The sequence below is a fragment of the Parambassis ranga genome, chromosome 12 (genome assembly GCF_900634625.1).
Source record: "Parambassis ranga chromosome 12, fParRan2.1, whole genome shotgun sequence".
NCBI lineage: Eukaryota > Metazoa > Chordata > Actinopteri > Ambassidae > Parambassis > Parambassis ranga.
The window spans coordinates 5,660,998-5,683,391 of NC_041032.1; the positions used below are offsets into that span (position 1 = coordinate 5,660,998).

At 40.0% G+C, this 22,394-nt stretch overlaps 2 protein-coding genes across 5 annotated transcripts; one reads left to right on the forward strand and one right to left on the reverse strand.

The window, feature by feature from the left end:
* The first annotated feature begins 912 nt into the window (after positions 1-912).
* syk (spleen tyrosine kinase) lies at positions 913-15,343 on the forward strand. Of its 4 annotated transcripts, XM_028418279.1 has the most exons (16): positions 913-1,004; positions 2,829-2,971; positions 4,836-4,954; positions 6,135-6,599; positions 7,457-7,617; positions 10,034-10,172; positions 10,332-10,413; positions 10,509-10,567; positions 11,213-11,266; positions 12,239-12,314; positions 12,544-12,703; positions 12,813-13,022; positions 13,495-13,684; positions 14,466-14,606; positions 14,746-14,858; positions 14,938-15,343. In XM_028418279.1, the coding sequence occupies exons 4-16, from the start codon at positions 6,198-6,200 to the stop codon at positions 15,008-15,010; spliced, it is 1,860 nt and encodes a 619-aa protein (XP_028274080.1). In that variant the 5' UTR covers positions 913-1,004; positions 2,829-2,971; positions 4,836-4,954; positions 6,135-6,197; the 3' UTR covers positions 15,011-15,343. The 4 variants fall into 4 exon arrangements, with proteins under 4 accessions (XP_028274080.1, XP_028274079.1, XP_028274078.1 ...); XM_028418278.1 differs by lacking the exons at positions 913-1,004; positions 2,829-2,971 and adding an exon at positions 3,502-3,529; XM_028418277.1 differs by lacking the exons at positions 913-1,004; positions 2,829-2,971 and having other exon boundaries at positions 4,675-4,954.
* A 2,588-nt stretch (positions 15,344-17,931) lies between these two features.
* Positions 17,932-22,360, reverse strand: auh (AU RNA binding protein/enoyl-CoA hydratase). Its single transcript, XM_028417819.1, has 10 exons — positions 22,092-22,360; positions 21,329-21,396; positions 21,144-21,231; positions 20,885-20,971; positions 20,461-20,553; positions 19,953-20,009; positions 19,603-19,790; positions 19,468-19,518; positions 19,147-19,194; positions 17,932-19,069 (listed from the first exon to the last, which is right to left on the reverse strand). Exons 1-10 carry the CDS (start codon positions 22,324-22,326, stop codon positions 18,992-18,994), a joined length of 993 nt encoding a protein of 330 aa, XP_028273620.1. The 5' UTR covers positions 22,327-22,360; the 3' UTR covers positions 17,932-18,991.
* Positions 22,361-22,394: the final 34 nt, after the last annotated feature.

The window sequence follows — 22,394 nt, forward strand, 5'->3', positions numbered from 1 at the left end:
TCTACACAGAAACTTACCATCTAAGCTAAATGGGAATATTTAATGCTAAGTCCCACTTTGATTAATTAGAATATTTACGATCCCCTAATGTTAATATTTGGAAACATCACCCGGCCCTGGCGCTGCCTGTATGTGGTTTTCAGTACTCTTTACAGTAGCTTAGACCTTTAACCATTGCAGTCCACTAATGATGTGGTATAGTCAATAGGACCTAGATACACAAAATCCATCTGTAACCCCACCAGAACTGATGATATCCACATTTTACATCATCACCTGTTTGATTTTTATATAGTTTTTTGTTTCTAGTGTTGTCACATATACATAATGTTAGGTTAACTTAACATTCCTTTAATGGTTAGAATGGTCTCTTAAAATCACATTTTAGACGTGGCACTAAATGTAAAAATGACAAACAAATGTTTTTTTTTGTGTGTCACACATTGTTTTTGATCACATATTACCTATATGTTGTCCTGTACATCTGATGTATCTTAGAGAAATAAACAAAAATCAACTTTTCTTCTTTAGCAGCAGCACCCCCTGCTGGCCGAACCATTTAAAGGGTAATATTTCATAATAACTGATAACACGTACGTGCTGAAGATAATGTATTTTCAACATTTTTTTACCTATGTGATTCTTGAATTTACAGAAAACAGTGAAAATATACACAATATCTAAAAAGAATGATATCACTATTATTTGTGTCCATGAGCATCATTGGCCGGCTGCATGAGCGCGCCTGTTTGGGGGGATGCGGACCAATAGGAAGTGATCCAGGAATGTAGCATCTCCAGAGCGGAAGCTGCACATTCACCTACAAATATTTATAAGCAGTGGAAATAGGATGCTGCTGCTGAGCCGCGGGGATACCCACGATCCTGTCCACGGCGCAGAATCACAACCCATCATCAATGATATAAAGTTGTAGCCGAGCTTACTGAAGAACAATGGGGTAACAGACTGCGACTGTCCGGAGTGAACGGGCTGCGCTCCTGGAGGTGAGTGAGTTCTACCTCCTGCTGCATCTTTATCACATCCTGCTGCCAGTGTCATATCACTGAACCCACTTATAGCAGCAAGCGGGGCAGTCGGATGTCCCAGTGCAGAAATAAAGGCTGCAGAGAGCCACGTCACTGATAATAATGAGACGCGATCCTTTCTGTCGCAGAAAGCTGTTTGTCCTGCAGTGAATGTGGGGCTGACTTTAAAGGAGCAGTCCGCTGACTGTCAGCTTAATGCAATATATAGGGCAGGAGGCAGGATCGGATTAACCAGTGATCCTTTGGAAGTAAATACATTTAAATGCGTCCCGCATTGTGTGTTATTTGGACACACACACCGCTTCAGTTATATGTTTTTTTTGTTTTTTTTTTTACTAAAATAAAACACTGAAGATATCAGATCTATGGTATAAATACAGGTGCATTGCTCTATGTAAGCAACAAAAACAACAAACTGAAATTTTGGATTCCTCAAAGCAACCTTTGATTTGATTACAGCTTTGTAGATAAAGATAAAGAGACATTCAATGCAATTGATGATTATGGTGACAAATGTGTGTATTCTTAGATTTTATCAGTGGAAATCAATGGATGGAAATGTAGAAGAATGAATGGAATGTGTGTAGCCTATATAAACACTGTGTGTGAAAGTGTCACTGTGTCACAGGCAGTGGTGGAAAGTAACTAAGTATTTGTACTTCGTTACTGTGTAGTCATTTTTTATGTATACTTAAAATAGTTCATACTTTATACTTTTACTCCATTACATTTTGCAGCTAGTATCTGTACTTTCTACTCAACTACATTTCTACAGTGTTTGTTACCTTTGATGAACACAGTGCTGGACTGATGTGAGGTCAGACTCTGCATGGAGGTGGTGTCACGCTGCCAGCTGTGTTTCTATAATGAGCCTCAGTCATGATGCCGGTGCTCTGGCTCAGTTAGCTAACTAACTACTTAATACACAATTTTCATCTTGACTAACTTTATTTATTTTATTTTTTAGGAAAGCATCAGTGATGGCATATACTAATACTAATATTTATATATAATATTTTTGCACGTGCCTGATTGTCTTCAGTGGGCATGCTTAAAATAAGAACACTGATCTCACATGTCATTTTATAGAGCCAAAAAGTGTTACCATAACAAAGCATATTTTAATAATAAAAAACAGGAACTTGATGAAAGAACTCTGTTGAAATTCGAGAGAAAGACAAACATTCTGTTCTGATCAGGCTCCGTTAATCATGTTGAAAGTGGTTTAAACAGGTTTCATTATGAATTACATATATGCTCTATTTATATATTACACAGAAAGGAGGATACAGCAGGGATATTTAAAGCACTTTTATTTTCCTGTTGTTCACTTCTATGCACCTTTGGCCTGTGGTGTAGTGTATGATGTTATTGATTAAAATTATTTATTTTTTTTATTTTTAATTTTATTATTATTTAACTTTTATATTATATATATTATATGCTCACAATAAACTAGATAAAGGTGCCACTGCACACCGATAAAATTCAAAGATCTAATAATCCATCAGAACATGACATAGTGTTCAGTTCAATTGGAGAATTTGGGGTCGGCTGGTACAGTTTTATTCCACAAGGTGGAGCCAAATTTGAAATTAGGGTTAGGGTTAGGTTAAGTTCATGTAAGATTTTTATATAAATATATAAAACTAACAACAAAAAACATCCGTCTAAAGTTAAACTGGATCAGGATGGACTGACAGGCTCTCGGGTGAACGTCACTGTTTGTTGCTGTGGTTGACAGAAAAAGTAAACGTGACACATTTCCTTCTTTGAATTCAGACCCTGCAGCTCTTTAAGGCAACTGGAGGGAAAGAACTTCTGAGGAAGTGAGGGCTGTTCTTTTCCGGCAGCGCACAGTCTGACACGGTTTCAGTGTGAGGTGACGGTACGGAGACCTTTAAGTGTAAAGCACGTACCACATGGTAAGATTTTTCCACTCTTCACTGCATCAACTCCAAACACACCTGAGCCAGCCCACCCTGAAGATGCACTAACATCTAAATGAAGTCTGAAATGTCACACTGTTGCATAATCGCTTTCAGACAGCTCTTACTCTCCTTTACACTTTTACTGAAAGCCTGGAGACCCCTGCAGCAGGACTAAGAAAATTACACTTGACCTAAAAAAATAGTTACATATAATAGTTACAAAAATGCATTGTATTATTTGGCCTTGTTATCTGTGCATAACAGCTACAAACAGTAAGTATGGGACCAATAAATCTAGCATTAATGGCCTTTTTCACACTACACACCCTATTACAGCAACATACAGCACTCTCGTGTGTAAGACATACCCAAGAAAAAAAAAGTGTGATCACACCAATAACATGTGCAGTGTGTGCATGCATGCAAACACATGTAAAACCTCTTATTTGTACTTCTGTGTTTGTGAGGACAATTTGCCTCCCGCCCTGCCTAAACACATATAACACTTACTCAAAGAGCCTTTGAAGTCACAACCTTCCTGACTGTGTCACAGTGAGTACATTTTACATTGATGTAACTGAACTGAGCTACAGGCATGACGACCATTCAGCTAAAGGCTTCAGCTTTAGAGTGTGTGTGTATATGTAATAGCAAAAGATATATTTGTGAGGACCAGTTTGAGAAGGAGAACAGTAAGGACATTTTGGGATGTGAGGACATTTTTGGCTGGCTAGCCGAATAAATGCACGTGTGTGTGTGGACATTTGGCTGGTCTTCATAACTTTTTACAACAATTTCTTAAAAAAATACAATTTGCATTGTGGGTAGGCACTTAGCTGTTACTGTTAATGTTGGGGTGAGAGCGCGTGTTTGTGCTTTTGCCATGTTGTGAGTGTGAAAACACTCAAATAGCCACTGACACTTCCAGAGAACTTCCTGCCCTGCATGCTACACAGTTCAGGTGGTCTATAGAGTGGTGTTGAAATGTGGATTAAAAGACAAATACACTGAAAAACAAAAAAGGAGTAGTTTGAACTGCTTGTAAAGTGACAGACAAAAAGAATTAACCTTATGTCACCATCTCTGCTGGATCATACTAATAATAATAATATTTATTTCCAATATTTAGAGCAAGGCGTAGATAGCAGACCAACATTATATATAATATGACACATTACAGCATCCAATAAAATATGTATCTTTAAAATATTTTTGTAATAAATTTTTTCCTCAATGATTTTAAAATTATATTATGAATTATAAACACACTGGTGGCACAGATCATATGGTGGACACAAATTCACCAGTGCATTGCTACCAATTAACAACAAATGTTAAGCTGTATTAACACACAAAGGTCATATTTTCTTTGTATTATATAGTAATATTTCAGCAAATGTGAGATTTTTCACATCATTTTTTTAATACAAAATAGATGCATAAAAACAATTAAATCAAACTATTAATGGTAATTAATAATAAAGTTCTGGCAAGTAACATTTTTAATACAGCCCAAAGTGTATTTATTAAATGTGCAGGAAAAAAAGAAGAAGTTTCTTTTCCTCTTTCTGGAACTTTAATTTGCATCATTCAGTCTTTTTTTTTTCAACATCAAATTAACACATTTTTTTATTTGTTGGTGTTTTTGCATCATTTCCTGTTGAGCAGACATGTTGGTCAGTGTGCAGATTAAAAAAAAGGAAGTAAAAGAATTAAACTGTCAAGGAAGTCCTTGAAATGAGGAAGCTTTTCGAGCTCCGGCACTTGCTTCAGTTTGTGTCTGTATGTAGCCTGAAGGTTCAGCCTGCTCCTGCTGGAACACAGCACCTGTGTCCGTGCTCATTTTTCTGTTTGCCAGGAGGAGGAGGCTGGAATTTCAGATGACCTGTTGACGTGCTGTTCAAACTGCTGGAAGCTGATGTGCTGACGGACTAACAGGAGGATCGACCGTAGAACTAACTTGGCACATTACACACAGTAAGTGGAGAATGAGCATTTCTTTAAGTTTGGACTCTACTGCTGTTTTACTCTTTTTTGAAGTGCTCTGTCGCTCTTCATGTAGCTGAAGTATCACAGTTCCTTTTCTTACATACCGAGTCATGACAACAATTTTTTTTTCTGCATGTGAGATAATTTCACTTATCATCATACTGCTGTTTCCAACACTAGCTTTTATCTAATTTGTTAAGTTTGAACTTAAATGGAATAATTAAATGTTTTAGAGGTAATGTTAATGTTCAGCAGCATGTATAGAGCTTGGAATGAAGATTATTGCGTGAACTTTCTGTCTCCTTCTTACCACTAACATCAAGTATGTTAAGCTTCAGTCTCCTGAAGTGTGTTGTCTCAGTCTGCAGGGATTACTTATATGACAAAAAAGAAAAAAGGTCAAGATCTAGAAGTTGGTCTATAATTTAATTATTTTTATTTTATTTGTTACTAAACATTTCTCAAGGAAAAATAACCCATCTTTAAGATTGATATATTCTGATGACTTAGCCACTTTCACTTCACATATGAATGACAGCAGAATGTTTGGTGATAAATTAAGTAAGATTACAGAAGTAATATATTTTGAAATGAACAAAACCTTTGCTCAGTTATCTTCCCATATTTTTGTTTTTAATGTTTATGTATGTGCTTCATTTGGCCATGTTCACATCAATGGCTGCCTGCAACCCCCGAAGATCACAAGACCGCGGAGATGCTTATCTAATCTATCTGAAAAATGCCACTCGCAGTCAGATCTTTTTCTTTCAGCAGATGCAGAATGATTTAATTTACAGCAAACACATAAAGGTTTTCATTCGGATGAAACAGTTGTTGATGAAAATACCTTCAGAAGCTCTAAAGTCTTTGTTTTTCTTCAGTGATGTTGTCGGCTTTTTAAAGGGTTGCAGAAACATTAAGTTATGATTGGATGGCAGGCTGTGGTGTTCAAGCACAAAGTTGGAAATGATAATAATCAATTAATGACAAATTAATGAATAAATTATTAACTACTTGTTACTTGAAAAATGACTGATAAATCATCCATATATCTAATTATTCACTACATACCAGCATGTTCTATTCCTAAGGCTCCATGTTATTTATTTCTGTGAAGGAACATGGAAATTCATCATTAATGGTATTTGTATTCTGTTTTTGTTATTAGGTCATTTGCATCCTGGTGGCTGACAAGTGACTTTCTTGAGGGGGCCACCATCCAGAAGCCAACATGGCTGACAATGTCAATACGTTGCCATTCTTCTATGGCAACATCACCAGGGAGGAGGCGGAGGACTACCTGCGGCAGGCAGGCATGGGTAGCGGCCTGTACCTGCTGCGTCAAAGCCGTAACTATCTGGGAGGCTTCGCTCTGTCTGTGGCGAGCTCGGGCCGCTGCTACCACTACACCATAGAGAGACAACCCAATGAGACGTTCGCTATCGCCGGTGGTAAGAGCCACAGGAGCCCAGAGGACGTGATCGACTATCACTCCCAGGAGAAAGATGGTCTGGTGTGTCTGCTGAAGAAGCCCTGTAACCGGCCCAAGAACATGCAGCCCAAAGTGGGGCCCTTTGAGGACCTGAAGGAGAGACTGATCCTGGAGTATGTAAAGCAGACCTGGAACCTACAGGTTAGTGTCGGCTCCATTCTGAGAGGTCATTCTGAATATATAGACAAAAAGATTACTGGACGGCTGGCAAAAAGCTGGCACAATTGGCTACTACGTGTTTCATACAGGTCAATCTGTCTGGAAAGATCAGGCCCTTTCACAAAGACTTGTCTAATGAGGGATGAACAATCTCACTGTCACTGTCTTTCATGGGGAAATCAATCAATGTACACATTTTTAGAAGTAGGCAGAGGCTTTGACTAATAATCTGACTTGCTAAGACCTCTCATATGAATGACAGAATGGGCACAGACAACAACAATATCAACAAAGTCCACAAACATAGTTTGAGGAGCGTAGAACAAAAACATACATTGCAAGAGAAGCATCTACCATTTGTAACAAGCTTCATTCTTGGCTACCATGTTGAAGAGTTTTGCCCTCACCAGGACTTCCTAACACAATCACAGAAGGATTTTATCAGCTGTGGGGCTAGAGTATGTTATTGGAGATAACTAACTTCTTTTTTATGTTCCCAGGTCTTTTAATAGACCAATGAGGATCACATTTGAAAACAATAGACGCATTTTATCTATCCAACAATCCTCCAGCAGTTGAAGGAAATGTTAACCCCTTGCGTTTTATCTACCACCCAACATGCAGCTACTGCTTAAAGAAACTGCAGCAAACCTGGTCATCCCTGCCACTGGTGTGGTTTGTTCAGAGCTCGCTTCACTTCCTGATATGACCACCACGGTTCATAAAACCCATAAAAAGCCCACCACCCACTACGTCTCCACAGCCCTGTCTTATCCTGAATATTATTTATATTATTAGTGTATGTTTTTATTGTGTCATGTGTTTGTGTGTGTGTGCAGGGTGCAGCTCTCGAGCAGGCCATCATCAGTCAGAGGCCTCAGCTGGAGAAAATGATCGCCAAAACAGCTCATGAAAAAATGCCGTGGTTCCACGGATCAATAGCACGAGAGGACTCCGAGCCCCGGCTCCAAAACGGTGCCCGCACAAATGGAAAGTTCCTGTAAGTATACCCCCCCATTCCCTTCCCTTTAAACGCTGGTTACACACAATCCTAACCTCAGCCTGTACAAAACACTTCAGATTGTGTCTTTTAAACCTTATAATGACATAAGAAAAGCTTAAAATGCACAGACATCACTTTCAATTGGGACAATTGTGTTCATTTTATGGTCCTGTCTATGTGGGTTTACCCCTGCAGCAAACACACAGCATTGGTCAAATGTCTAATGTCACAGGAGCATAAAAAAACCTTCAGGTTAAGGCAGGATTACTCATCATAGTCCAAACAGAACCAAACAGTGACTGAAAACATAAAATATTAGACACAAAGCTTGGATTTAATAAGCACGCTCCTCCAAACTTCCACCATTTGTGGATGTTTCTGGTTTCATGTCTCACTGGCCGAGCTCTTAACAGCTTCGTGAGGCTTCATCGCACAGTTTAAGTGACTGAAGCTTGTTTTTAATATCGCTTCTTAAGAAGAGCCAAAATGTAGGTCAGCAAACTCACCATGAACGTGGGTGAGAACAGTGGAAACAAAAGCAGGTTAGTGGCCTCAGGTGTATGTTTCCTCATCTCAAGCCAAAATGTTTTCACTGCACACACTTTTGTCCTTTGGACTGCTTTATATAGATTTTTGTTTACATACTTGTTTTGTTATTGCTGCAGAAACATCATAGAAATGTGACCAAAAAAATGGAAATAAACAGTTTAGGGCCATCATCCATAGAGCCTCACGACCTGAGAGCATAAAGCAGGCTTTTGTTGTTGTTCTGTGTTAATAATGATGTAGTGGATTTTTGTCAGTACAGCGATAATAGGACGCACACAGCAATGTTGTGTAAATGTCACTTTGTAACAGTGTGCGTTGTGAAATGAATAGATGCTGTAGAAGCTGACATTCTGTGTAAAAACATCTGAACAAACTGTTTGTAGATTATTTATAGCAGCTGAGACTTCAGTTGAGTGGCAGTGGTCTCAGCTGAAGAAACACACACACACACACACACACACACACACACACACACACACGCTCACACACTGTGGTTTCTGCTCTGGCAGTTTGCAAAGGACTTCCTGAAGTAGCCAAATGAGGAAGAATGACAGCGGGGCTCTGTCCTTTTTCTCATGTGAAGTCGAGCAGAAAACCTTTTTGTTTTAAAATAAGGCCTCTTATTATTTTTGACTGTATTTTAAACTGTCTGTGCCCAAGAATATTCTGGGGCGTACTTTTGGTTTACGTTTTGGCTTCCAAGCGTGACAGATGATTGTTTATCTAATTTTTTAAAAATTTTTAGAACATCCTTTTGAAAGCAGCACACACAGGCCATCTATCTGGGTTCCTGTTTGGTTCCTGTATTTGCTCCTTATTACTGTAATGTCTCTACAGTATGAAAATAGTCACACACAGTCACAGCTGGTCACAGCTGAGCTACTCTGTGGTTTCAGGTGGGCGCAGGGTATTTTATTTATTAGTAAAACCCTCCCCCATGAAAAGTGACAAATACGCCAAGAATAATAAAGTGAACAAATGAAGAATAAAAATATGTTGACAATGTTTTTGGGGTTTTAAGACACAGAGATTCATCATTTAATGTAATGAAATTAATGAAAGTTATTTTAAAAAGTGCTGAATCGGCTGTCTTAAATGCTTAAATCCTTACAAATCCATATAGAAGAGAGAAGAGAAAAATGAACAAATATAGAAAATATATGATTATAAACATATTTTACTGTAAAAATAAAATCTAACAGTTTTACAGAGCCAGTACTACATTTAATGTAGGAATTAAGTAGATATAATGCAAATTCATGTTTTGTGTATTTATTCAAAAATGAAAATAAATTGTCACAGCGGTTTATGTGATGCAAAGAAAAAAGAAGAAGAAAAGAAAAAGAGGAACTCTTCTTCAAAGAGCTGCACTCTAAATGTCTACCCTCCGCACTCATTTAATCAAACCTTTATTTCAGGCTCAGAAATCACTGAGGTTTCTCTCATCTTCAGTGATATCGAGCTACAGATCAATGTGCAGCTAAAAAAAAATTAAACGTTAACCTTGATGTGTTTGCTGTAAGGGTCTTCTTGGGTCTTCTGTTTGATCCTTTGTCCCAGCAAATAGTTCATTTTTTTGTTTTTACCTGGTTGAAAATATGTTTATTCCCTATGATAAAATATTTGTTAATTATAATAATAACTTGAAGTCAGACTATCAATTCAGAATACTGAGTTTACATGACTTTGTTTTCAGACATCTGGTTATAGATTCAGGATAGAGACAAGCAGAGTTACCCTGAAAACACAAACCAACCTCCTCTGTGTGCTGACAGATATGTCGATGTCTCCTATAGCATTAACTCTACCAAACCATCAATTAAAACACACACGTCTCTTATTTTTCTCCTACTTGTGTGTGCAGCATTCGACAGAGAGATATGAATGGATCCTACGCTTTGTGCTTGCTGCATGAAGGACAAGTCATGCATTATCGCATTGACAAGAACAGGCATGGCAAGCTGTCCATCCCAGATGGCAAGAAGTTCGACACCCTGTGGCAGGTTAGTCCGGATTCTGAGGTCTGTGAAGTCTACACGTATCCATCAGTGCTAATTCACTGATGACTGGTGATGCTCCAAACAGATGTCTTGTGGGTACAGATGTGTATGTAGTACACGGTCACTGTGATAAGCATGTGCTCTGTGTTGTCTCTATGACAGCTGGTGGAGCACTACTCATACAAGCCAGACGGCCTGCTGCGAGTGCTCACAGAGCCCTGTCCAAGACCGGGCGGAGACATTGGTAAAAACACTAAAGTTAACAGAATATTCACTGACATCTAAGAGAGAAGAGTAGAGCACACATCTGATCCATGTTTGTCCCACATGTATCTGCAGGACTGATTGGACGGCCACCTCTGCCTAATCCAAGCCTAGGCTCTACCTTGGGAACCTTGGTAAGTGTGTGTGTGTGTGTGGCCACTTTTTTTTCTATTTTTTATATTAATAACTTTATTTAAAATATAATTTACTAATGTGTTCAGATGGTTGTATGAGTGTTGACATCTTTGCAGGAACAGTTGTCATTGGCCTCTTATATTATTATATATTATTAGAGTTTTATACACTGTTATTTACATGCATGTACAGATATCAGAAATCAGCAATCCTGCTAATTATTTTCTCCATCCTATCTATATTTATTATATATATATATATAATGTAATATTTTATATAATCTGTAGATTACACATTAGATTGGGATTTGTAATTTTCTCTAATTATAAAGTGGTTTAAAGTTATGATTGTGAAGCAAGAAATTCTCATTTCTGAAAAATGATCTGTAATTAATTGTTAGCTGTTGTTATAGAATGTTAGTGTTTAAACTCTGCATGACAGGCGGCTCACAGGTAGACACGTAGACATTTGTCTACGTGGATGCATATGTTATCATGATTTAGGAGAATCAACTCGTATATTTTCCTCCTGACAGGTCTGACAGCTTCTTTCTGTACTGTGCAGTTAAAGTAGGATAACTCTGTGTCTGCATGATGTCTGAAACATTAGCAGGTTTCTAACCTCTCTGACATTTTGGTTTTTAGCAAAATGTGGCAGGTGAAATCTTCTCCAAAATCAAAGGCGCTCCTACACGATGGGTACTAACACACCTCCTGCCTCCTCCCTGTAAACATTAATGATCGCAGCAGCTTACAGCAGTAACCAGCCCCCCCCCCCCCCCCCCCCCCCCTCACTAATGCTTCAGTGTGGATTGCTGCTCACTAACCTCAGACTTCCTGCAAGTCCACACACAAAATTCACTAAAGTTCTGACACCCTCTAGAGATCACTCAGTGCAAGTACATCATGAAGCATCGCCCAATTCAGTGGCTGCCTCTTTCTGTGTGTTCTTCAAAATATAGTAAACGTGTCTGTTCTATTCCAAAGGCTCCTCACATGTCCACTGCTCTGAAAAACCTTATTTATATTCCTTAATAATTCTTATAAACCTCACTAAACAGCTAACAATGTGTCACTTAGCAGTAGCAATAACATAATGCTGTTCAATTTTCCTTGATCAGTCCATATCAATCTAATCCATTTGGACATTTTTTGGAGAAGCCTTTGGATTTGAACAGCCCTGTCAGCCTGTTCTTGGATTGCACCCAAAAGGTGTCGACCTCTGTGAAGCTTGATGTTAGTTAGTCCTCTGAATCCCCTTTATTCTGATTGTGGTCTCTGAAGGAGGCAGCCACTGAGGTGAACTCTGCCCGACACCTGGTTTTGCCTTGGAGCTTTTTGAATCTCACACCTTTCTTTGTCTTTTTTTCCCAGCCTTTCCAACACATATAAATTCTGATGCTGACATGTACAATGGAGAGTTTCCATGACACTGTTATCACTGATGTGTGAGATTCAAAAAGTATTCCTGTGTGTAAAAGTGCTCCGGCATGTTTTCAGGCACTTTTACAGCAGGGTTGTGTGACAAAGTGATCACATCCCTGTCAACAAGCTGTAAATCACCATGTATTATAGACCCTGTGTGTGAATGCACATGTCCAGATTACATTGCTGCAGCTGTGATGCTTTTAAACACTGTATGTTTTGACTTCTCTGACACTCTGCAAACAGAACCGAGGATCTCAAAACAAGAACAAAGATAATACCTATGCAACCGGGATTCCTGGTAGTCAAGCCGACAACAAAGGTGAGTTTCAGCAGATTCAGTAGAAAGCTTAGTGCCATGTTGTTCACCTCAGTTGTTCAATTACATCCTCTACATGTTTGATGTCACCAGACAACCTCACTTTAAAGGAATAGTCATCCAGCGTGTGTGCAGTTGAGCTTGACAGTTTTATGCCACTTGAGGACAATGACAAAAGACTTAATAGAGTCATTTTACATACGTCTTCTCATTATTATTATTCCTCCATCAGAAGCCATGCCGATGGACACAGAGGTATATGAGAGTCCATACGCAGATCCAGATGAACTGAGGAGTTCCACGGTGGATCGTAACCAGCTCTTCCTGGAGGATGGAGAGTTGGGCTCTGGGAACTTTGGCACCGTCATGAGGGGCGTCTACAAGATGAGAAAGTATGCTGCATCACATCCTATCATCGCTGATAGGCTCAGAAAAACGTTTTTTTAAAGATGATGCTGTGATTATTAGTTTTCTGATTAAATATGTATATGTATATATTAGGTCAGAGAAGCAGGTGGCAGTCAAAATCCTGAAGAATGATGACAACAACCCTGCAGTACGAGAGGAAATGCTGCGAGAAGCTAACGTCATGCAGCAGCTGGACAACCCGTACATTGTCCGTATGATCGGCATCTGTGAGGCGGAAGAACTCATGCTGGTCATGGAGCTGGCCGAGTTGGGACCGCTGAACAAGTTCCTGCAGAAGCACAGGTAAATAGTTACTTTTATTTTGCAGATCTGTTGACTTGGTGTTACCTTGGACAGGAAGTCTCTGCAGATGGGCCGGACATCACCTCATACTCATACAAAATTCTACAAACTGTGTTAAATGTTCAGTCAAATATTGATTAAAGCCAGTTGCTACTCTCACATTTAGCTATGCTTTGACTTACAAGTAGACAGCTGAACTGAAACTTGCATCTAGCTGTGGCAGCTGGATTTGGAAGGAACTAACAACAGTGAAAGCAGCTTGTAGTGTCACCTCACATCCTCTGTGTCCAGGCCAAAAGGCTGGTAGAATGATAGATGTCTATGTCCAGTGGAGCCCTCTGCAGGTCACTAGTAGAGCTAACAAGAGCTACAGCAAACATTTCAAACAATGGGAGAAGTCAAGAATAGAATTTTTACAGTGCTCTCTGTGTCATCTTGAGTTTTTGTGGTTAATAGAACTGATAATCTGCAGGCAAACATCTATAAAGAACATCACAGAGCTGGTCCACCAGGTGTCCATGGGTATGAAGTACCTGGAGGAGAATAACTTCGTCCACAGGGACCTGGCTGCCAGGAACGTACTGCTGGTCACACAGCACTATGCCAAGATCAGTGATTTTGGCCTCTCCAAAGCCGTGGGTGAGGAGCAGAACTACTACAAGGTACCTGCTGATGGTGTAGTTCAGTGTTTCTCCACTGTTATCTGGGGACATGTCATGTTCCTTCACAGAGGCGATGGAGTCTCATAGGCAAGGCAAGCTTTATTTATAGAGCACCATTCATACTCAAGGCAATTCAGAGTGCTTTACATAAGATGAAATCACAGAATAAAAACATTAAATTAAGAAGGAAATTAAAATCATAAAAAGAATACAATCATAAACAACATCAAATAAAATCAGGATGATTAAATTAAGTGCAGTTAGGACAGAAGTCAAGAATTTAGGAGAACGCTGCAGTAAACAAGTGTGTTTTCAGGCCTGACTTAAAGTTTGAGCTGCTGTTTCAGCAGACCTTCAGGAAGGCTGTTCCACAGGTGAGGGGCAGAATAACTGAATCCTGCTTCACTCTGTTTGGTCCTGACCCTGGGTACACACAGTAGGCCTGTCCCCGATGATCTCAGGCGTCTGGATGGTTCATAGGGAACCAATAAGTCCAGGATGTATTTTAGTCCAAGACCATTCAGTGCTTTGTAGACCAGGAGTAAAGTTTAGAAATGTATCCTTTGACTCACAGGAAGCCAGTGCAGTGATTTGAGGACCGGTGTGATGTGGTACATTTTCCTGGTGTTACTCAGAACTCTAGCAGCAGCATTTTGGACCAGCTGCAGCTGCCTGACTAGAGACTGTGTCTTAAAGCTGTCAGATTGTTATAGTCATCGTATACCCTGAAGCTGCAGTATCACTAATATGACATTGTGTGTGTGTGTGTCTCCCCCTGCAGGCCAAGAGTCATGGAAAATGGCCTGTGAAATGGTACGCTCCGGAGTGCATTAACTACTTTAAATTCTCATGCAAAAGTGACGTGTGGAGCTTCGGAGTGCTCATGTGGGAGGCCTTCTCCTACGGCCAAAAACCATACAAGGTATGAATAACATTACCCTGCACATGCAGTAACTCTAGTGGCCACTTGAGGTCAATCCACATAGACCAGTTTATGACAATTGTACACGGATGTCTGCCTGATGAGCTCACCTTTGATCTGAATATGTCACTGTTGACAGGGAATGAAAGGAAACGAAGTGCTGCAGATGGTTGAGGGTGGAAAGCGTTTGGACTCCCCAGTGAACTGTCCACCGGAGATCTATGATCTCATGAGGACCTGCTGGACATACAAGTGAGTGTGACATAGTCTCTAAGTCATATCTAGTCTGAGCAACAGCAGAGTGATTTGTTGCTGTTGTCATGTCTTCCAGGGTGGATGAGAGGCCTGGATTTGCGGTCGTCGAGCCAAGACTACGAGAGTATTACTACGACATTGCACAGTGATTCTTGTCATGGATGTCGAGGCTATGCAAACTTAAGTTTTCACAAACAACATATGCATTTATTCAAATATGAGAATGATGATTTTTATGAGAAAGAAAAGCTGTAAAATATAGATTTTAATTAAGCAGGGGACTTTTAAATATCTATACTATAATTATGCAATTTATTTTATATCACTTTCCTGAATGTCAGTAACATAAAAGCTGTAATGCACACATGCAGGTCCAGCTTATCCCATGAGCAAATGTTTATGTTACAGCTAAACAAACTACATAATTTAATCATTTGGTGGATGTTTCATAGTGTGAGCATGTTGTATGTATTAAAGCTGCACCACTGCAATGTCATAATTAAACATAGAATTCCATAAACCCGTGTGTAAGTACTTCTTGTTTCTGCAACATAATTGCTAATAATTCAATATTAAACAATATATAATCAAAGTCAGTGAGATCTGCTCATATTTAAAATATATAGCAGAGAAACCCCCAAACAGGTAAGAAGACAGGGCTGCACTTTGAACCGTTTCAAACCATTTGCCAAAATTGTTAGGAAACATCAGATAATTACCGTAATACAATTAATTGATGGTTCATGATAAACTAGGGTCCAGAATATTCAGATACTAGAAGAGCCCCTTTTTATATCCCTTTTACATCCTTTAATTGTCATCTCAGCAATTACTTTTGACAGCTTGTAAAGAAGTGTGATACCAGCAGGGGGTAGCAGAGTCAAAGTTATGACAACATAACAACCTGCCCTAGTTCAGATTTTTCATGCTGCTCTTCAGTGCTGGGATAATAGTTTTTCATTCATCTTCTCAGTGCCATGACCTTATGATTCACTCATGTACTCAGCTTTCTGCATGAAAGATAGAAAATATTTCAGGGATTTCCTTATACGTTATATTTATTTTAGTGGTTATATATAAATATTGCTATTTTATGTACATTTTATGTAAAAAAAATCAAAACCATAAATCTCAGTCACCTCATCCCAAATGTATATATTTTTAGCTCTTTAATTCATCCTGGTACCAGACCATCTGACCTCTGACCTTTGAGAAGCTGCTGGGCCATAATTGAGATTTACACATGCAGACATATTACCAGATGATTCACTAGGTTTTGCTGCATATTGGAAATCTGTAGGCCTTTTATCATGAAATCACTAACACATAATGATAATAATAATAATAATAACTGGATAATAAATCCAAATAGATGTCTTACTAACTTACAGACTAACAACCACTGTACAGTTCACCTGTTCACCTGTTTGAGACTTCAACTGCATGAAAAAAGAGGAAAAAACATCGTACTGACTTCTATAGAGTCTACCAGTGCGGACAGTTTGGGTTTTATTGTCTTGCATAATAATGCACTCACCTCACTGCTCTGTGTCTAAGAAGTACATTGTGTACATTGTACAGTTGCCGTTGACATTGTAGGCCCCCCAGTCCACCTGCTAAGAAACAGTTACAACCCAAACAACCTGATAGAGCCACATCTCCCAAACTGTCCTGCGGTGAAACAAGCTGCTCCAAAAAAACATAGAACAGACTTCAAACTTTGTGTGAAGGATGCCGTTACAGTTGCACCTTCTACGTTTCCCATGAGAAGCGGCTGGGGTGCAGGCCTCCAGTATTGGGGAACCGGTCTTTCTTTACGCAACTCTGACTTGTGGTGGGATTCCCCCCGGCTTAGAGTTGGGACATCTGCCGGAAGGAGGCCAGCCACAGTGGGGATGTTCAGTCTAGTGTCAGGCTCTTTGCAGCAGCAGCATGAAGCCACAGTGCAGACCTGCAGGCAACGGCTGGTCAGGGCCTCAACAGTCTGCTCTCAGGCTCACACACACACCTTCAACTTCACACTGAGTCCTGGCTCAACCCTGAACACTAAAATCTAATCACAGAACGCAGAAAAAACATGGCTGCAGCCGCTGGGATGTTACCTACAGGCAGGCTGAGGATAGGCTTCGAGGCACCGCAGCATCTAGGCCTGATTCTGTAACTCATGAACCCCTCTGAGGGTATAAAATAAAGAACTCGTGCCTACTCAGCAGGGGAAAGCTATAAAGTGCTTCTAGCTAGTAATTTCCACCACCTGAACTGACAGGAGAACTGTGCAGGTCTAGGCAAGTTTAGGAAGATCAAAAGTGAAGCAACCCACACATAGGCAGGAAGGTTCAGAGTCATCAGAACCACCTCATCACAAAAGACCACATCCGATTCTACAGCACAATCTGTACAAACAAGTGAAGTTTAAACCGAGCCCTTTACCCACAAACAGCAACGCCACGTACAACAGGACAGAGATCCGAGGCTGACCTCAAACTCAACGAGCAGCCAAGAAACAGTGCTTACATTGAGAACTATACCATGAAACAACTATAACAATTTGTTATTAACTCATAATCCTTATCATTTCTTCCAGAGCCCCGAGTGATGCAGGATGTTTGATCCTGATGTGCATCAGTATCGATATATCATATCACAACTCGCATGTCAACAGATTAAATATTCTTTGATTACATTATATGCAAAAGTCAGGGTTCACTGGCTGTAACGAACTGAAGATGTATCCATTAAGAAAACCATATGTATGCCAATTTATTCAAAGGAAGGCAAACCTATTCATTATTAGTGTGGAAACAAAATGTCTTCACTTTTCTGTGAATCTGAATCATGCGACTTATTTTAAATTTGATAGTTTTCCACAATCATTTTTAATGTGCGTAAATCAGATCAAAAACCTCCATGACTCTCTCTATACAGCACTCTCTGCAGCCCTGTGCATATGTGGTTACTGTTTCCACCAGCGTCTATCTGTATGAGTTAACTACATGTGAGGTAGACTTCAAACCCAATGAAACAATACTGTATATAGTAAGGCAGCCAGACACATATGACCTTAAAGAGATAAGGAAAGAAACATTTCTGTGACAGAGGTTTTATTCACAGCTTTGTGATATGGTCTCACATCTCTTCCTGTCTCAGTTTCATAAAAGCAGTCTGAGGCTTTATAACAGGTTTACAAAAGCAACAAATGACGAAAACACACAGGAAAAGGCAACTCAGAGGAAATGAATGAAGTGCTTCATGACAACGAGCATCTCCATCTGTGTGGATACAGACAGCACACGCCACTCTCACTGACTATACTGTTCGAACTGAAAAAGGATGAAGTGGAAAGAGTCACACGCAGTATTTCTATAAACATGGCATGAAGTGATGATTGAAATAGTTACACTTCCAGCCAACTAAGTAGTGTGCAGATATTTTTGAAAATGTACAGTCTCAGCTTCTGACAAATCTGATTTTAAGGTGCATAACTTGGGGATTCTGTGAAAAAAATGATTTAAGATCCATTTTGATTTACTGAAATCCTCCCAAACTCATCCTTCTAATTCATTCAGACTACAAAAGCAGTACTGCGCACTAGGCCAGTGTGTCAGGACAGACAGCAGCCATTGCTGTTGTTACTACAGAGAGGCACCAAAGTAAGAATCAAGTCCTAAACACAGTGGCAAAAAGTCTCAAATCCAGAACTCCACATGCTCCACATTATCTGAGTGAAATGACTTTATGTGGACTTTTCTAGTATTGTGGTAAAGTACAGTATCAAAATAAAAGAACCTGCTGACACACCATTCATGTGCAGGATTCACAGAACTGTATGGAAGTTTCAGTAGCTCTAGGATTGGTACTGAAGTGGCTGTGTGCCAGCGTTACTTCAAACAGCAGCAACCGTTTGATTCATGTTGTAGTTTACAGTATAAGCAGAGGTTAGTTCGCTTAGTTTCCTTATAGCTGACGCTCACTGGCCAAAACAGCAGCCATGATTAAATCTGCTGTGCTGCTGTAGAACACAGGTCCTCTGGGTACCACTCAGGCTAAAGTGTTGATGTGTACAGTTTCACCCATTAATATGTTGGAAGCTGTGGAACAGTAGGAGGGCTGAAACCAGAATGAGTGCGCTCTCACTCCCCCTTGTAGTGAGGACGCCTCTTCTCCTTGAAAGCAGATAACCCTTCCAAACGGTCTTTAGTTGGTATGACCTGAAACACAGCGCAAATTTTTACATATAGCCAACATGATCTGTAAGAGGCAGCAGACAGTGTGTGTGTGGACTCACCTGGGCATAGCAAGCCTCTTCAATTGCTAGACCTGTAGCTAAATCCACCTAAAGGAGCACAGTGCAGAATGTCTAGATTGTAACTTATTGTGACTCCATTTATATCATGTTACACAGAAGGAAGCAAGTCAAATGCCATATTTACAACCTGCTACAAAAAACAGTACTCGAGTCTCCTAATCAATGGTTAATAGTGGTGTGACAAATAAATGGAATCCCTGGAGTATAAAACTGTAAAATCAACAAACAATTTGTTGTTTGTTTTGTGTGGAGGTGTCAGAATATGGGATAAACCGGCCTGCATGTATTTCTCAAACTTACCTCTATCCCCTGGTTGATTGCCAGCTTTGCCATTCTTATTGCAATCGGACCCTGTGGAAGCAAACAATAAAGACTGTCTGTAGGTTGTAACACCGTGAATGTGAAGGTTGCTTGTCAATAATGCAGCTTTGTTACCTGAGGGTTGATCTCACGAGCAAGCTCCAAAGCTCGAAGATAGGCAGCATCTCCACTGTTGTTCTGCTCCACAGAATGATTGACGAGGCCAAGGCGGCATGCCTCTGTTCCATCAACGACCCGGGCAGCAAAGATCAGCTCCTTAGCAAGAGACACACCAATGGAACGAGGGAGACGCTGTGTACCACCTGCACACCAGAGATGAGAAGATCACTACATCAGCTACAGCCATTAAATCCATGCTCCTTTTACTTTAATCTCAATTTCGTGTGCCGCCTGTCTGCACATTAGATTTGTCTGATCAAATGAAAAATGTAAAATAGAAATTATATAAAAAAAAACAGCCTTACCAGCTCCAGGAATAATTGCAAGTTTTGTCTCGACTAGTCCCATTTTTGCAGAATTAGCTATGGAGATAAAAGGGCAGCATTACTACCAAAGCCGGCTGAAAAGTGCGTTGCTTCCACTTCCTGTATCTACATCACATGGTCTTTTCTCACTGACCCTGCTCCTTTAGAAGACTAGTAGCAGATCCTGGGTCTACTAATTCTAATGGGAGAAGAGAACATGATCTGAGATGTAAGCTCATAATCACCAAACTGTATATCGGACCCGTTTCTGAAAGGTCACATCATATGTGTATGGACCACTTCATACAATTAGCATATATCTTTGAATGTTTTTATCAGGTCACAAAATAATTCCATCCTCAGAATACATTCACAGACCTAAAGGGTTTAGAACAACTGTACGGTAATATTACACTTTAAAATGTAAAAGTATTCTAGTGCAGTTAAACACAGTCTGCCTGATGATCACACACAGATCAGGGGCAGACAAAATAAAGTTGAGTCTTACAGGCAATTCTAATGTCACAGGCAAGGGCCATTTCCAGGCCTCCTCCTAAGGCAGCTCCATCGATTGCAGCAATTGTTGGTACAGGAAGGTTACCTGCAAAACAAGGATAACATTGTACCAATAAAGACTTACACACTGAACCATCTACAGACAAATTGTTCCTCCTGCTTCCCATCATGTCATGGTGTCCCAGGGAACCCCTGAATATAGCCCGGGTAGTAGCCCTTCACTCTTGTTTCGTGCAGGCTTACTGGGGTCACCATAAAATCCACATAGATGTACTCCCAGAGATTTTTTCAACATATTTATAAAATAAAATAAAATAAAATGTGTGGCATTAGGATGAGTGCCATCTAAAGTAAGAAAGAATGAGTCCAAATCAGCAAATCAACTATCCATGAATTATCATTTCATCAGTCTTTACCCAGCTCTGTGATGAGGGCTCTTGCTTTGGAAACAAATGGTCCCACTTCACTCTGGTGCATCTTGGCCCTCTCCTTTAGGTCTGCACCTGCACAGAGAAAAAAAAAACAGCTGCATCAAAACAGAGGAGTTTGGATTCCTGATACATGCAATAGAGGAGAGCAAGACAAAGCCTCAGACAGAGATCTGATATCTGCCACTGTTTATGGATTTAATGCTGGAGGCACAATGTCAGACAAGATGAAGGAATGAGCGTATACCTGCACAGAAGACACCAGGAACCAAACTGCATAAAATCACACTCCGCACTTTGTTGTTCTTCTTGATGTCCTCCACTGACTCAAACATCTGAAAGACAGAAAAAAAGCATTTGCCTGTTTGTTTTTCTTGATGTGACAAAAATTACACTCAAATAAAAAAAAAATGGGTAAATAGTAATACATACCATTTTGACCAAATTTTTGCTTATGGCATTTTTGGCTTTTGGTCGATTTATCCCAACAACAACAATGCCTGAAAAACAGAGAAAATTAATGTTTTGTCATTGCACATGTTACAATCTGATTATATATACATTTTGGATTTTACCTCAGGTGACTGATTCATGCTTGTGCACATAATTCTGATGTCTTTGCACGTGCCAGTGACACTTGTCTTTGTGCATGTGCAACTACGTCATGCAAGAGACCATGGTGAACTTATGTGGCCTACATCAAATTATTTAAATTTGGTTGAAGTTCTGCTTTATTACAAAATATACAATCATTATCACTGCCCAAGCAACTGATTGAAAGTTTATTAAAGCCATGCTATAATAAATGACAACTTTAATCAACGGAGGCACACATATAATCCTTTTCATATCCAGGCTCGGAAATTCCTCACATTAATTTTCATACTTTTCATCTTTTCAGATGTGTAACTTCACTTCTCTACTAGAAACTGTAATATATTTGTCTGTAGTGATAGTTTAATGCGCATAGTGTGCATAATAAGGACTAATTGCAGAGTTGCTGCAGGATCACGTTAATAGATGACGTCATCACGTATCCTCTTGTTTATATCTGATGGCGGACGGTCTTTGCACCGTTTCCCCGTCATTCCTTGTTTGTTGGACCGCAAACGTGAGCTCCGTTTTTGCAGTAACAAAACTTTTTTCACCAACAAACTTGCATTAGATCCGGTGCTGACTTTCTGTGGGAACTCACCGGTATCTTCTCCGTCCAAGTATCTGACGCGCAGGTCATCCTTGGAGGAGTCGGAGCTGTAGTACCGTGTCACCGCGCCGTGACCGCTCGGGCGAGGAACAGGCGCGGATTTACCGGACATAACATACTGCCTTGTGCAGGAGATTGCGGCTGTCAGCCTGCATGCGGCGTCCCGGTCCGCTGCCTGCACACGGAAGGCTTGCCACAGGGCTCTGCGTCCCACTAGCACCGCCATACTGAGGAGCCGCAGTGCTGTCTGACTTTCAACTCTGAACCCGGTCACATGGTGGCATCACATGACTA